Source organism: Pipistrellus hanaki (assembly GCF_964339955.1).
Source record: "Pipistrellus hanaki genome assembly, chromosome: 21".
Taxonomy (NCBI): domain Eukaryota; kingdom Metazoa; phylum Chordata; class Mammalia; order Chiroptera; family Vespertilionidae; genus Pipistrellus; species Pipistrellus hanaki.
Genome location: NC_140523.1, coordinates 7,438,500 through 7,454,676, shown reverse-complemented (window position 1 = coordinate 7,454,676; position 16,177 = coordinate 7,438,500). Strand labels below are relative to the sequence as shown.

The 16,177-nt window shown below is 59.3% G+C and overlaps 1 protein-coding gene across 2 annotated transcripts in view; it reads left to right on the top strand.

Annotated features, from left to right (window-relative positions):
- The first annotated feature begins 5,173 nt into the window (after positions 1 to 5,173).
- ABHD17C (abhydrolase domain containing 17C, depalmitoylase) overlaps positions 5,174 to 16,177 on the top strand; it is a 16,446-nt gene continuing 5,442 nt past the window's right edge. For both annotated transcript variants that reach the window (XR_014793641.1, XM_084869267.1), the window contains exon 1: positions 5,174 to 6,028. Coding sequence is in view for 1 of the 2 variants with exons in the window: in XM_084869267.1 (XP_084725393.1) it covers positions 5,421 to 6,028 (608 nt within the window). In the remaining variant the exon portion in view is untranslated. The remainder of the gene's footprint in view (positions 6,029 to 16,177) is intronic.

The window sequence follows — 16,177 nt, the reverse complement described above, 5'->3', positions numbered from 1 at the left end:
AACGTCGATGAGAGAGAAACATCGACCAGTTGCCTCTTGCACACCCCTGACCGGGGATGTGCCCGCAACCAAGGTACATGCCCTTGACCGGAATCGAACCCGGGACCTTTCAGTCCGCAGACCGACGCTCTATCCACTGAGCCAAACCGGTTTCGGCTTTTAATCAATCTTTATTGTTCATATTATTACAAAGGTTCCTCATTTCTTCCCCCCTCCACCAGGTTCCCACCCCACCCTCCGCCCCTTCCCCACCCCCCCATTGTCCTCATCCATAGGTGCACAGTTTATGTTCGGTCTCTTCCCGCATCCACCACTCCCCTTTTCCCCATTTCTTTGAGGACCCAGGAAATCACCCCCAAAGAAGCCAGTGGAGCCCTGGCCGGTGTTGCTCAGTGGATAGCGCGTCAGATGCCTGCGGACGGAAGGGTCCTGGGTTTGATCCCGGTCAAGGGCACGTACCTTGGTTGGGGGCACATCCCCAGTGGGGGGTGTGCAGGAGGCAGCTGATGGATGCTTCTCTCTCATCGATGTTTCTGGCTCTCTCTTCCTCTCCTTTCCTCTCTGTGAAAAATCAATAAAATACATTTTAAAAAAGACTTTAAAAAAATTGATAAGGACCCCCTGGCTGGTATAACTCAGTGGCTAGAGCGTTGGCCTGCGGACGGAAGGGTCCCGGGTTCGATTCCAGTCAAGGGCAGGGACCTTGGTTGTGGGCACATCCCCAGTGGGGGGTGTGCAGGAGGCAGCTGATCGATGATATTCTCTCGTCAATGTTTCTAACTCTCTCTCCCTCTCCCTTCCCCTCTGTAAAAAATCAATAAAATATATTTTCTAAGAAAAAAAAAATCCTTAAAATTGCTCGGCCCCGTGTGGCTCGGTTGGTGGGGGCGTCGACCAGTGCCCCAAAGGGTGGCGGGAGGGTTTGATTCCCGGTCAGGGCTCATCCCCAGGTTACAGGTTCGATCCCCGGTCCGGGCGCGAGTGGGAGGCGACCGATGGGTGTTTCTCTCCCTCCCCCTCCCCCTTTCTCTCTCTCTCTCTCTCTCTCTCTCTCTCTCTCTCTATCTCTCTCAACTCATTAAACTCATTTTTTTTTAAAGTGCTGCAAAAACAAAACAAAACAAAAAAACCTGTCAACCCAAACCCTTAAAACACACACACACAAAAGTCTTAAAATGGATACTACGGGGTTGTTCATTATCACATTAAAATTAGGTTTGCAAGTTCAGAACTTTCTACTTTAAAAATATTACCTGCGTAACCTAGTCTGACTGGTACATCTGTGCACATTTAAAAAAGGGATTGGAGGTTAGAGGCAATCAGACAGGCATGGAGAGGGGTTAGGGACTATCAGGTAGGCAGGCAGAGTGGTTAGAGGCAATCAGGCAGGCAGGCAGAGGGGTTATGGACTATCAGGCTGGCAGGCAGAGTGGTTAGAGGCAATCAGACAGGCAGGCAGAGGGGTTAGGGGCAATCAGACAGGCAGGCAGAGGGGTTAGGGGCGATCAGGCAGGCAGAGGGGTTAGGGGCGATTAGGCAGGCATAGGGGTTAGGGGCAATCAGGCAGGCGGGCAGAGGGGTTAGGGGCGATCAGGCAGGCAGGCAGAGTGGTTAGGGGCGATCAGGCAGGCAGGCAGAGTGGTTAGGGGCGATCAGGCAGGCAGGCAGAGGGTTTATGGGTGATCAGACAGGCAGGCAGAGTGGTTATGGACTATCAGGCAGGCAGGTAGAGTGGTTATGGACTATCAGGCAGGCAGGCAGAGGGGTTGGGGACTATCAGGCCGGCAGGCAGAGGGGTTAGGGGCGATCAGGCCGGCAGGCAGGCAGGCAGGCGAGCGGTTAGGAAGCAGCGGTCCCAGGTCACAAGAGAGATGTCTGACTGAGGCACGTCCTTGCAGGATGGGGCCTGGACCGGCAGTCAGACAGCCCCCGAGGGGTCCCGGATTGTGAGAGAGGGATTGCAGGCTGGGCGGAGGGACCCCCTTTCCCGTGTACAGATTTCATGCACCGGGCCTCTAGCATGTGCATAATTGAAAAAGGAGAGAGAGCCGAAAACCAGTGTGGCTCAGTGGATAGCGCGTCGGTCTGCGGACTGAGGGGTCCCGGGTTCGATTCCGGTCAAGGGCATGGACCTTGGTTGCGGGCACATCCCCAGTGAGGGGTGTGCAGGAGGCAGCTGATGGATGTTTCTCCCTCATCAATGTTTCTAGCTCTCTATCCCTCTCCCTTCCTCTCTGAACAAAACCAATAAAATATATTTAAAAAAATAAACAGGAGAGCTCCGACGACGCCAGCGCTTGGCCAGAGGATGCGTGCGGGGGGCCTCGCGCCCGGGGCTGCCCCTCCTCCGCCCCAGGAAGGAACAGGCCTGGCCTCCTGTGCGTTCCCTCTCGCCTTTGTGTACTCACCGGCGTCCGGTCCCACGTAAACACCAGTGCAAAGCAGAGGAGGGCGCCTCAGACTGGCCCGAACCCCCATCTAAACTCCCGGGGCCGTGGCTACGCACGGATGTCCTTCTCTTCACGGTTAATAAAAAATGAAGCTAGCGTCTGGCCCAGGGGTCTTCAAACTACGGCCCGCGGGCCACATGCGGCCCGCAGAGGAGTCTGATCCGGCCCGCCAGGTTTTTTGGGCAGTGAGCGCAGCCGAGGTGTTACAGTAGGAATTAGTAGTTCATATAGTCCAGCCCTCCAGCTCTCTGAGGGACCGTGATCTGGCCCCCACTTTAAAAAGTTTGAGGACCCCTGGCTCTGGCCCATGGGGCTCCGTGGTGGAGCGTCGACCCAGCAGCCGGGAGGTCAGGGTTCGATTCCCGGCCAAGGGCACAGGCCCGGGTGGCGGGCTCGATCCCCAGTGTGTGGGGCGTGCAGGAGGCAGCCGGTCCTTGATTCTCTGTCTTCATGGATGTTTCTGTCTTTTGCTCTCTCTCTCTCCCTGCCTTCTCTGAAATCAATTTTTATTTATTTTTTTTAAAAAGGGAAGGGGGGAGCATTCGTGCCCTGGTTGGGTTGCTCAGTGGTTAGAGCGTGCCCTCCGTACACCAGAAGGTGGTTGGTGGGTTTGGTCCCTGGTCAGCACATGTACAGGAGGCACCCGATTGATGTTTCTCTCTCACATCGATGTCTCTCTCTCTCTCTTCCTTCCTTTCTCTCAAAAACCAAAAAAAAAACAACACACAAAAACATGTCCTGGTGTGAGGATTTTAAATATATATTTTATTGATTTTTTACAGAAGGAAGAGAGAGGGGTAGAGAGTTAGAAACATCGATGAGAGAGAATCATAAATCAGCTGCCTCCTGCACACCCCCTACTGGGGATGTGCCTGCAACCAAGGTACATGCCCTTGACCAGAATCGAACCCGGGACCTTTCAGTCCGCAGGCCGACGCTCTGTCCACCGAGCCAAACGGGTTTCGGCCTGGTGTGAGGATTTTAAAAAAATAAATAAATAAGGCCCTAGCCGGTTTGGCTCGGTGGATAGAGCGTCGACCTGTGGACTGAAGGTTCCCAGGTTCGATTCCGGTCAAGGGCATGGACCTTGGTTGCGGGCATATCCCCGGTGGGGGGTGTGCAGGAGGCGACTGATCGATGACTCTCTCTCATCGATGTTTCTAATTCTCTATCTCTCTCCCTTCCTCTCTGTACAAAATCAATATATTAAAAAAAAAGAAACATCAATGAGAGCCTTAAGCAGTGTGGCTCAGTGGATAGAGCGTCAGCCTGCGGACTGAAAGGTCCTGGGTTCGATTCCCGTCAAGGGCATGCACCTTGGTTGTGGGCACATCCTCGGTGGGAGGTGTGCAGGAGGCAGCTGATGGGTGTTTCTCTCTCATCGATGTTTCTAACTCTCTATCCTTCTCCCTGCCTCTCTGTAAAAAAGTCAATAAAATATTTTTTAAAAAATGCACGAATCACACAGTTTATTTACCAGGGTCCTGGTGGCTTCCAGGAGCCGAGGCAGGTCACCTGGAGATCCGCGCCGACGGACACACACACACACAGGACAGGAACACGTGGCTGCAGCGTCTCGGTCACGATCGAGGCCTCCGACGTTCGGTTCCGGGCAGAGTGACAGTTCACTCCCTCGGGCAGAGTTTTACGCAGTATTTCCAACAGGGAGAAGGGAGCGGAGAGAACAGGCCGGGTGGAGGGCCCCTTCGGGGTCCCAGACCTGGTGCCTCAGTTTCCTTCCTTTATTTTTATTTTAAATATATTTTATTGATTTTTTTTACAGAGAGGAAGGGAGAGGGATAGAGAGCTGGAAACATGGATGAGAGAGAAACATCCATCAGCTGCCTCCTGCCTGCCCCCGACTGGGGATGTGCCCGCAACCAAGGTACATGCCCTTGACCGGAATCGAACCTGGGACCCTTCCGTCTGGGTCCGCAGGCCGACGCTCTATCCACTGAGCCGCACCGGTTTCGGCTCAGAGTCACTTTTAAAACTTAAGTGTCACAAAAATGGATTCAAAGTCACACTACATGGAGTCGCTTATACTAAGCCTTTCAATACCTTTCAAATAATTTCTTTTACTTAAGACATCGGAATAAGATCAGAAATACGATTCACACTTAAACCTGTGAGTCACTCATACAAATGGATGCCTTTTCACTCCTATTTTAAAATCACACAAGTCATTATTCTCACACACTGTTTTAAATCCTTAAGATAGAAATCAAACATCTATAACTATAACAGAAGGGAACCCTAGGGGGGCGGGCAGCGGGGGGCCACGTCCTGCCGGGAGGCCACCTGCCGTTCCCTTTCCCTCGGGCGCCCCAGGCAGGAAGCGCGCGCGCCCCGAGCGTGTCCGGGGAGGCCTCCCCGTGCGCCGCCGGTTCCCAGGCAGGAAGCGCGCGCGCCCCGAGCGCGTCCCGCGGGGGCGCCGCGGCGCGGCCCCCGGAAGTGGCGGAGCGCGCGCGCGCAGGGGGGAACCCGGGTGCCTTGGCCGGCCATGGCCGCCGGCTTTGTGCGCCGCGCGCGGGCCAGGGCCGTCCGTGCCTCCCCCGGGGAGCGGCGGGGGCGACACCTGGGCCTCCGCAGACCCTCCGCGCTCCGCCTCTCCCCGTGCGCGCCCGCCGGCCCCGCCTCCCTCCCTCCCTCCCCGCGCGGCCGGTTCCCAGGCAGGAAGCGCGCGCGCCCCGAGGTGGCGCCGCCGCGCGGCCCCCGGAAGTGGCGGAGCGCGCGCGCGCGCGAGGGGGGGAAGGAACCGGGGCGCCTCGGCCGGCCATGGGCGCCGGCTTTGTGCGCCGCGCGCGGGCCCGGGCCGTCCGGGGGAGGCGGGGACACCGGGGCCTCCGCTGACCCTCCGCGCCCCGCCCTCCGCGCCCGCCGGCCCCGCCTCCCTCCCGCCCTCCCGCCCTCCCTCCCTCCGCGCCTCGCTCCGGCCCGGCGGGGGCCCGCCGCCGCCCCGCCGCCCCGATGCCCGAGCCCGGCCCCAGGATGAACGGCTTCTCGCTGGGCGAGCTGTGCTGGCTCTTCTGCTGCCCGCCCTGCCCGAGCCGCATCGCCGCCAAGCTGGCCTTCCTGCCGCCCGAGCCCACCTACGCGGTGCTGGCGCCGGAGCAGCGCGCGGGCGCGGCGGCCCCGGCCTCCCCGGACCCCGCCGCCCCGGGCTCCCCGGCCGCTCCGGCCCCGGCGGCGGCGGCGGCGGCGGCGGCGGCGGCGGAGGGGGAGGAGGGCGGCCCCGCGGGCGCCTGCTCCCTGCACCTGAGCGAGCGCGCCGACTGGCAGTTCTCGCAGCGCGAGCTGGACGCCGTGGAGGTGTTCTTCTGGCGCACGGCGCGCCGCAACCGCCTCGGCTGCATGTTCGTGCGCTGCGCGCCCGCCGGCCGCTACACGCTGCTCTTCTCGCACGGCAACGCCGTGGACCTGGGCCAGATGTGCGGCTTCTACCTCGGCCTGGGCTCCCGCATCAACTGCAACGTCTTCTCCTACGACTACTCGGGCTACGGCGCCAGCTCGGGCCGGCCCTCCGAGCGCAACCTCTACGCCGACATCGACGCCGCCTGGCAGGCGCTGCGCACCCGGTGAGGCCCCCGCGCGCGCCCCCGGGGGAGCAGGGGGGACGGTCCTGCCCGGCCTGGCCCGGTGCTGGGCTGCATGCAGGGAAGGGAGACGGGTCGGGTAAGGGGGTGCCTCCTGGGCTGTGCGTTCGCCCCCTGGTGCGTCCTGGCCTTGTCCCCGCCCCCACCCGCCCCCCACGCGCCCCTCTCCAAAGGTTCCCTGGGAGCCCGGACTCCGGAGGATTTTGCCCCCTCCCCCGCGCGCCCCCCGGGGGGTACAGGGGGGACGGTCCGGCCTGGGCTCGGCTGCGTGCGGGGAAGAGAGACGGGTCCGGGGGTGCGTCCTGACCTTGTGCCCCCCCCCCCCCGCGTCCCCTCTCTCCAAAACCCCTTCCATCCCCCCCCAGGTTCCTGGTTTGCCCCCCCGGGGGGCAGGGGAGAACGGTCAGGTCTGGCCCACCCAGCACGGGGGTGCCTCTTGGGCTGGTGCGTCCTGGCCTTGTCCCCCCCTGCGCCCCCGTGCGCCCCCTCACCAAACCAAACCCCTTCCCTCCCCCCCAGGTGCCTGGAGAGCCCGGACTCCGGAGGGTTTTGCCCCCCCGCGCGCCCCCGGGGTGTGGGGGGCTGTCCGGCCCGGCCTGGTGCTGGGCTTAGGGCTGCGTGCGGGGAAGGGAGAGGGTCGGGTAAGGGGGTGCCAACTGGTCTGTGCGTTCGCCCCCTGGTGCGTCCTGGCCTCGTTCCCCGCCCCCAAACCTTTCCCTCCCCGCCAGGTGCCTGGAGAGCCCGGACTCCGGGTGGGCACACCTGGGTGCCCCCCAGCCTTTCCCCCTGCCTGGCTGGCTGGGTCCTCTGTGGCTCTGGTCTCCCCCGCCCCAAGGCCAAGGGGCGTGTGGGGGGCTCCCCGGCTGGGTCGGCCTGGAGTGAGTGTGTGTGTGTGTGTGTGTGTGTGTGTGGTGCCACCCCGGAGGCGGGAGATCCCCAGGACTCCCATGACCTTGGGTCGGGCACAGGGAGCCTGGAGACCTCTGTCCGTCTGTCTGACTGCTGGAGTGAGGGCGGCCGACCCTCCCCAGAGGCATGGAGCTCGGGGTGCGGGGTCCTGAGGGGCAGCAGCATCGGGGTGGCTCTGGGCAGAGCTGGAGGAGCCCCCGGGTGTGAAGTTGGCACCCTGATGGGCAGGGTGCGAGGGGTGCCCACCCGCCCTGCCGCCTGGCAGCCTTCCCCCAGCCTGGGCCAGCAACCCAGGTGCCCATCCCCGTGGCCTTAACCCCCCTCCCTACACCGCTTTGAGCCCCCGGCCCGTGTGGTTCAGTGGGTGGAGCGCCGGCCTGCGGACGGAAGGGGGTCCCGGGTTCGATTCCTGGTCAAGGGCGCATGCCCAGGGTTTGAGGGTTCTCCTTAGCTTGGATTGGCATCCTCAGGAGGCGGGAGGGCGGCCCTGGACGGGGCCAGGTTCAAGTGCAGGGCCATCCAGCCAGGGCAAACAGAACACTTGAGTTCCATTCTCCCACTTCGCCTGGCGCCCATTTTTTTCTTTTTCTTTTTTTTTTTTCTCTTTCTGTCTGTGGCCGCCCCTCCCCCGCCCGAGGTCATTGTTGGGGGGGACACACGGGGAAAGGGGTGTCTGCGGGGGACAGCCTCAGGGGGACAGGGCCACAGAGTACGTCTGTCTGTCTGGGCATCCCCGTGGCCTTAACCTCCCTCCTAAAACATATTTGCTGAGCCCTGGCCGGTGTGGCTCAGTGGGTAGAGCGCCGGCCTGTAGACCAAAGGGTCCCGGGTTTAATTCCCGGTCAAGGGCGCATGCCCAGGTTGTGGGCTGGATCCCCTGGAGGCAGCTCTCTCCTCATGAATGTTTCTCTCTCTCTCTCTCTCTCTCTCTCTCTCTCTCCCTCTCCCTCTCCCTTCCTCTCTGACATCCATAAAAATAGATTTCTTAAAATTTATTTTATTTTTTTTAAATTAATTTATTTGATTGATTATGGTCTCACATAATTGTCCTTATTCCCATCCCAAACCCCTCCCCACGTACGCCCCCACCCCGCTGTTGTCCGTGGCCACTGGCCAGGCCCACAGGCATGTACACAAGTCCTTTGGTTGATCTCTCCCCCTCACCCCCACCCTCCCCTGCCTTCCCTCTGAGGTTTGAGAGTCTGATCACTGCTTCTCTGTCTCTGGGTCTGTGTTTGTTCATTAGTTTATGTTGTTCATTATTTCCTCTAGATGTGTGAGATCATGTGACCCAAGGAATACCCTCGTAAAGAACCTAACCTGAGACAAGCCATCATAAAAATAGATTTAAACAAACGTAAAGATAAAATGTGCAGACGCGCCGAAACCGGTTTGGCTCAGTGGATAGAGCGTCGGCTTGGGGACTGAAAGGTCCCGGGTTCGATTCCGGTCAAGGGCATGGACCTTGGTTGCGGGCATATCCCCAGTAGGGGGTGTGCAAGAGGCAGCTGATCGATGACTCTGTCTCATCGATGTTTCTAACTCTTTATCCCTCTCCCTTTCTCTCTGTACAAAATCAATAAAATATATTTAAAAAAAAATGTGCAGACGGGCCTATTCAGGGTCCCTGTCCCTGGGGAAAACAAACAAACAAACAAAAAGGCTTGGCCACCAGGAAGCACTGAAGCTGTCACGCCTGTGGCCTCTCGGAGGGCTGAGGTCGCGTGTCACGGGGGTCCCAGCTGTTCCGGGCCGACACGGATGTCGTATGCAAATGTGTTGAGTCAGAAGCCACAGGTGGTTCTCAGAGCCACCTGTTCCGGGAAAGGCTGCCAGAGGTGTGTTTTGCACATGGTCTGGGGGGGGCGCTGGGATTTGCCGTCGGTGACGGAGGTATTCAAAAGAGGGGGTAGGGCCCTGCCGGCCTGGCTCAGGGGTTGGGCATCCACCTAGGAACCAGGAGGTCAGGGTTTGATTCCCGGTCAGGGCACCTGCCTGGGTGGAGGGCTCAGTCTGCAGGGTGGGGCCTCATGCAGGAGGCAGCCGATCCATGATTCTCTCTCATTGTGGATGTTTCTCTCCTCTCCTCTCATCTCTGAAATATATATGTGTATACACACACACACACACACACACACACACATGTATATGTGTATAAAATAAGGGTTTGGCATTAGGCTTTTTGTTTTTTTATTTTATTTTTTAAAATATATTTTATTGATTTTTTACAGAGAGGAAGAGAGAGGGATAGAGAGTTAGAAACATCGATGAGAGAGAAACATCTGTCAGCTGCTTCCTGCACACCCCCCACGAGGGATGTGCCCGCAACCAAGGCACATGCCCTTGACCGGAATCGAACCCGGGACCTTTCAGTCCGCCACTGAGCCACACCGGTTCTGGCGGCATTAGGCTTTTTAAATTGAGACAGGGAAGTTCTTCCTTGAGTAGGGTTTATAACAAGACTAGTGCGCCGAGACCGGTGTGGCTCAGTGGATAGAGTGTCAGCCTGCGGACTGAAGGGTCCCAAGTTCAATTTCGGTCAAGGGCATGGACCTTGGTTGTGGACACATCCCCTGTAGGGAGTGTGCAAGAGGCAGCTGATGGATGTTTCTCTCTCATCGATGTTTCTAGCTCTCTATCCCTCTATCTTCCTCTCTATTAATAGTAATGATAAAAAAAAAAAAGACTAGTGTGCATGGGGGGTGCATAGGGGGTACATGGGGGTGGGTCCCTCAGCCCAGCCTGCACCCTCTCCAATCTGGGACCCCTCAGGGGATGTCCAACCGATGGTTTGCCCTGAGGGATCGGGCCTGAAACAGCAGTCGGATAACCCTCTCGTAATCCAGGACGGCTGGCTCCTAACTGCTCACCTGCCTGCCTGCCCGATCCCCCTAACTGCCCTCCCTGCCTGCCTGATCGCCCCTCACTGCCCTCCCCTGCCTGCCTGATTGCCCTTCACTGCCCTCCCCTGCCTGCCTGATCGCCTCTAACTGCCCTCCCTGCCTGCCTGATCGCCCCTAACGGTCCTCCCTGCCTGCCTGATCGCCCCTCACTGCCCTCCCCTGCCTGCCTGATCGCCCCTAACTGCCCTCCCCTGCCTGCTCGCCCCTCACTGCCCTCCCTGCCTGCCTGATCGCCCCTAACCGCCTCTGCCGTGGCCCCTCCTGCCATGGCTTTATCTGGAAGGGCGTCCGGTCTTTTTAGCATAGTGCCCCTTTAGTCAGCACTCATTAGTCGAAGCTTGTCCCTGCCTGCCCGAGCTCCGCAGGGAGGGCCCGGCTGCCCTTTGCCCGGAGGCAGGTGTGTCTGCCTTACGACATCTGTGAGGCGCAGCCACTTCCTGGAGGCTGGGGTCAGGCCGGGGTGAGCGCAGGGCGTGGCTGTGGAGCTGGGTTTCGCCCTGGGTTATCTGATGACGTGTCTTCCCTCTGCCCAGGCTGTGTTTGACGTGAAGCCGGAACGCCACCCTCGGCTGCCGGCCCGCCCGGCCCACGGGGGGGGTCTGAGGGTTCGAAGGAACGTACTCGACCTCTCGTCCTGGGCTTTTCACACTTTTATTTACAATTATTATTATTATTATTATTATTATTACGACTACAGGCCCGGTGCATGAAATTCATGCATGGGGGGAGGGGTGACCCTCAGCCCAGCCGCACCCTCTCTCATCTGGGACATCCCTCTCACAGCCCAGGACCGCTGGCTCCCAAACGCTCGCCTGCCTGCCTGCCTGATGGCCCCTAACTGCTTCTGCCTGCCAGCCTGATCACCCCCCACTCCCCTGCCAGCCTGATCGATGCCTAACTGCTCCCCCGCCAGCCTGATCACCCCCTAACCACTCCCCTGCCAGCCTGATCACCCCCTAACCACTCCCCTGCCAGCCTCATCACCCCCTAACCACTCCCCTGCCAGCCTGATCACCCCCTAACCACTCCCATGCCAGCCTCATCACCCCCTAACCACTCCCCTGCCAGCCTGATCGCCCCCTAACCACTCCCCTGCCAGCCTCATCACCCCCTAACCACTCCCCTGCCAGCCTGATCACCCCCTAACCACTCCCCTGCCAGCCTGATCGCCCCCTAACCGCTCCCCTGCCCGCCTGATCACCCCCTAACCACTCCCCTGCCGGCCTGATGGATGCCTAACTGCTCCCCTGCCAGCCTGTTTGCCCCCAACTGCCCTCCCCTGCTGTCCTGGTCACCCCTAACTGCCCTCCCCTGCAGGCCTGGTCACCCCAATCGCCCTCCCCTGCAGGCCTGGTCACCCCTAACTGCCCTCCCCTGCAGGCCTGGTCACCCCAATCGCCCTCCCCTGCAGGCCTGGTCACCCCTAAGTGTCCTCCCCTGCAGGCCTGTTTCCTCCTAACTGCCCTCCCCTGCAGGCCTGGTCCCCTCTAACTGTCCTTCCCTGCAGGCCTGGTCCCCCCGCAAATGTCCTCCCCTGCTGGCCTGGTCACCCCAATCGCCCTCCCCTGCAGGCCTGGTCACCCCCAACTGCCCTTCCCTGCAGGCCTGGTCAACCCTAACTGCTCTTCCCTGCAGGCCTGGTCCCCCCCTCCCCCAACTGCCCTCCCCTGCTGGCCTGGTCACCCCCAATTGCCCGCCCCTGCTGGCTCGGCCACATGCGGCTCTTTGGCCCCTTGAGTGTGGCCCTTCCATAAAATACCACGGCCAGTATGTGACTCGTCCCGACCAATCCGCATATCACCCTATTCTGGGATAGATTATCAGGGCTGCGGTGGCCGCAGGCTCGGATCGCGGGGAGCTCAGGGTGCCTCCATCAGAAGGAATCTATGCTAATGAGAGGGTCATATGCTAATTAGACCTGGCCGACCGGCCGTCTTCCGGACGTACAACTTCCTTCCGGACGAAGGGGCCGAGGCAGAGGCAGTGAGAGGCGATCAGGCCGGCAGAGGCAGTTAGGGGCGATCAGGCAGGCAGGGGAGAGCAGTTAGGGGCGATCAGGCAGGCAGGGGAGAGCAGTTAGGAGCGATCAGGGGAGGGCGGTGAGGGGCAATCAGGCCAGCAGAGGCAGTTAGGGGCGATCAGGCTGGCAGGGGAGGGCAGTGAGGGGTGATCAGGCCGGCAGGGGAGGGCAGTTAGGGGCGATCAGGCAGGCAGGGGAGGGGTTAGGAGCGAGTGGCCCCAGGTTGCGAGAGGGTTGTCTGGTTGGAGAGGGTGCCGGCTGGGCTGAGGGAGGCCCCTCCCACCGTGCAGGAACTCCATGCACCGGGCCACTGGTGTTTAAAGAAATTGCTCCCTTCCTTCCTTCCCCGTCCCAACCCCCCCCCCCATGCAGATGACAACAGGGTGAGCCGCTCCTTGGGCGTGGGCCAGCGGATGTTTGCTTTATTGGCAGAGACGGGGAAAGAGTGTCTTTGAGTCCAGCCAGTCCTGTTTTAGCTTTGGGGAATGGCCAATGCATTCATATTAAAAAAAAATTATATATATATATATATATATATATATATATATATATATATTATTGATTCAGAGAGGCAGGGAGAGGGAGAGAGAGAAACATCCATGAGGAGAGAGAATCATGGATCGGTGTCTCCTGTACGCCCTCCATGGCAGATGGAGCCTGCAGCCCCGGCACATGCCCTTGGCCGGGGATCGAACCCGGGACCCGTCCATCTGCAGGTTGATGCTCTCTTCGCTGAGCCAAACTGGCTAGGGCTTTGCATTAGTAAATTTAAAATATATATATATCATATTGCCGAAACCGGTGTGACTCAGTGGATAGAGCGTCGGCCTGCGGACTGAAAGGTCCCGGGTTCGACTCCAGTCAAGGGCATGTACCTTGGTTGCGGGCACATCCCCAGTGGGAGGTGTGCAGGAGGCAGCTGATCAATGTCTTGCTCTCATCAATGTTTCTAACGCTCTATCCCTCTCTCTTCCTCTCTGTAAAAAATCAATAAATGGAACAGCACATTGCTGTTCCTCTTGCTCTTCTTTCATTTCACTTTACAACCAGGAAGTAAAATAAAAAATTAAAATCCTATATAATAAAAGGCTAATATGCAAATTGTCCCCTTGGCCAGGAGTCCGACAGGAAGTTCGGCTCTGGAGTTTGACCAGGGGTCAGGGCCAGCCTGCCAACCGCCAAGGCCCTTCCCCTGGCCGGTCCCACCCCTGATATACCCTACCCCCCTCCCCTCCTCCCCCTCCCCTGCCGCGCACACACACCACTGATCAGGATGGGCCCAGCCGACCCCACCCGACCCCACCCATGTGTGAATCCGTGCCCTGGGCCTCTAGTATGGACGGGACGGGCTCCGAGAAGGCAAAGGCCGACCTTGTCAGGGGAGACGCCGGCCTCGGAGGGGACCCCACACCACCCCTGCTTCTAGTTTCAGTGTGATTTAATTTTAATTTATTTTTAAAAAATATATTTTATGATTTCTTTACAGAGAGGAAAGCAGAGGGAGAGTGAGAAACATCGACGAGAGAGAAACATTGACCAGCTGCCTCCTGCACGCCCCCCACTGGGGATGTGCCCGCAACCAAGGTACATGCCCTTGACCGGAATCGAACCCAGGACCCTTCAGTCCGCAGGCCGGCGCTCTATCCACTGAGCCACACCAGCCAGGGCTCACGTTTAGCTTCAGACCGTCCTGAGGGGGTACGTCAGGTCTCTGAGTCTGCGAGGCCCCCCCTGGGCTGTCAGCTCAGCCCGGGGCCCCTTCAGTCCACACACCTGACCTCCTGGTTGCCAGGCCGACGCTCTGCCATGGAGCCACGCCATCTGGGCTCACTGATATTTTTTTGGGTTTCTTTTCTCCGGATCCCAGGATCTGAGCGGGAGGAGGCAGGAACGGATCTCACCCATGTCAGCCCTCCCACAAGCCCAGCCCCCGAGGCATTGCAAAGTCCCTCATTGTCCCCAGGTTTTCTATGGGAGACACACGCGCACACACACACACACAGGTTTTCTATGGTGCACACACACACACCACGCACAGACACACACCACACACGCACACACCACACATGCACACACACAGGTTTTCTATGGCAGACACACACACACACACACACACACACACACACACACACGCACACGCCCACACGTCTCCCATTTGCATTTGAAAGATGACTTTGGTTGCCCTTGGAGAGCCTGGTCCCCCGCCCCCTCCGCTGGAATTCCGAGCTTTTGTCTCAAGGGCTGTCTGAAGGGGACGTGCCCGCGAACCTGCCAGTCCTCAGACAGGGAGGGAAGGAATTAACAGCGAGGTGGCCCCGGAATGCCTTTGAGGGACCCCCCCCCCCTCCTGTGGCTCTGAGGACTCGTCCTTTGTCCCCTGAGGCCTGATAAGGTGCAGGTGGTGGAGGGTGAGTCCGCGGAGCCCTGGGGTGGGGTGGGGTGGGGTGGGGTGGGGGAGAAACCTCCGGGGGCACCAGGGTTTGGATCCCCCGCCCTTGCTGTTGCCCTGTGCCTCAGTTTATCCTTCTGTAACCTGGTAAAAAAAAACAACAAAAAAAAAACCCGGTACTCGGACATCCCTCTTATAATCCTGGACCGCTGGCTCCTAATCGCCCACCTGTCTGCCTGCCGGGTGGCCCCTCACTGCCTCTGTGTGCCAGCCTGGTTGCTCCTAACTGCCCCCCCCTGCCAGCCTGGTCACCCCCAACTACCCTCCCCCTGCCGGCCTGGTTGCCCGTAACTGCCCCCCCTGCCAGCCTGGTCACCCCCAACTACCCTCCCCCTGCCGGCCTGGTTGCCCCTAACTGCCCCTCTTGCCGGCCTGGTTGCCCCTCACGCCCCCCCGCCCCCTGCCTGCCACTGTCCTGGTCGCCCCATGCAGCCTGCTGTTCAGTCATTTGGTTGTCCCTCCCTAACCCCCTCCAGCCAGCCTGGTCGTAGGCAGCCATCTTGTGAGGGCGTGAGGGTCGATTTGCATATCACCTCTTTATTCCATAGGATGGGATTGCTGACGGTTACCTCTCCCGCACCCCCCTCAGTAAAAGAAGCAGGTGTCCATCATCTCACCTTCTATCCAATCCCAGGGTCCCCGGCCTTGCCTGCTCCCGCCTCTCTGGTCCGTCCCCCATGGATTTCCTGTCACCCGCCCGCGTCCCTCCTCTGAGGGCGACGTGTGAGCACAGAGGGAGCTCCATTCTCCGGAGCCTCACCCCCGCCCGGTGTAGCTCAGTGGATAGAGCGTCGGTCTACGGACTGAAAGGTCCCGGGTTCGATTCCGGTCAAGGGCACGCACCTTGGTTGCAGGCACATCCCCAGTGGGAGGCGTGCAAGAGGCAGCTGATGGATGATTCTCTCTCATCGATGTTTCTAACTCTCTATCCCTCTCCCTTCCTCTCTGTAAAAAATCAATAAAATATATTTAAAAATAAAACAAAAAACAAAAACCACTCTCTGCAGGTGGGAGTTAGCGGCTGCTTTCGAATGATCCGGTCCGCGGGCCGGGACGCTGCTGTGTGCGCACGGTCCAGCTGCATCTCTCCCTCTTTTCTTCCCTTTTTCCTTCCCTCCCTCCCTCCCTCCCTCCCTCCCTCCCTCCCTCCCTCCCTCCGTGCTGCTCAGTTTTATTTCTCACCCTCCCCCCCCCCCACGTCCCTTCTAAAGTGGGTCTTAAAGTGCCCGGATGACCCATTTTAAACTTACTGGCCGATGCATTGAAAATCGGGCCAGTGGGCCCCCCTGGCTGGTGTTGCTCAGTGGGTAGAGCATCGGCCTGCGGACGGAAGGGTCCCGGGTTCGATTCCGGTCAAGGGGCATGTATGTACCTTGGTTCCGGGCACATTGCCAGTGGGGGTGTGCAGGAGGCAGCTGGTCCGTGATTCTCTCTCATCATTGCTGTTCCTCTCTCTCTCTCTCCCTCTCCCTCTCCCTTCCTCCCTCTTTCCACAAATCAATGAAAACAAACAAACAAACAAACACATAACCTGGCAGGAGAGTGCATTCCGTTTTAACGGCAGAATGTGACGTTTTTCCCGGATAACATGTTCACGCCGGGGTACGTCAGACAGAAGCGACAAAAAAGGACTAAAAGCTCACAGAGGCCCCGGCTGGCTGGCGGGGCTCGGGGGTTGAGCCTTGCCCTGGGAACCGGGAGGTCAGGGTTCAATTCCCATCCAGGGCACTTGCCTGGTTTGGGGGTTCGATCCCCTGGTGTGTGTGGAGGGGGGCGTGCAGGAGGCAGCCGATCCAGGATTCTCTCCCACCATGGATGTTTCTCTCTCTCTCTCCCTTTCCTTCCGAAAA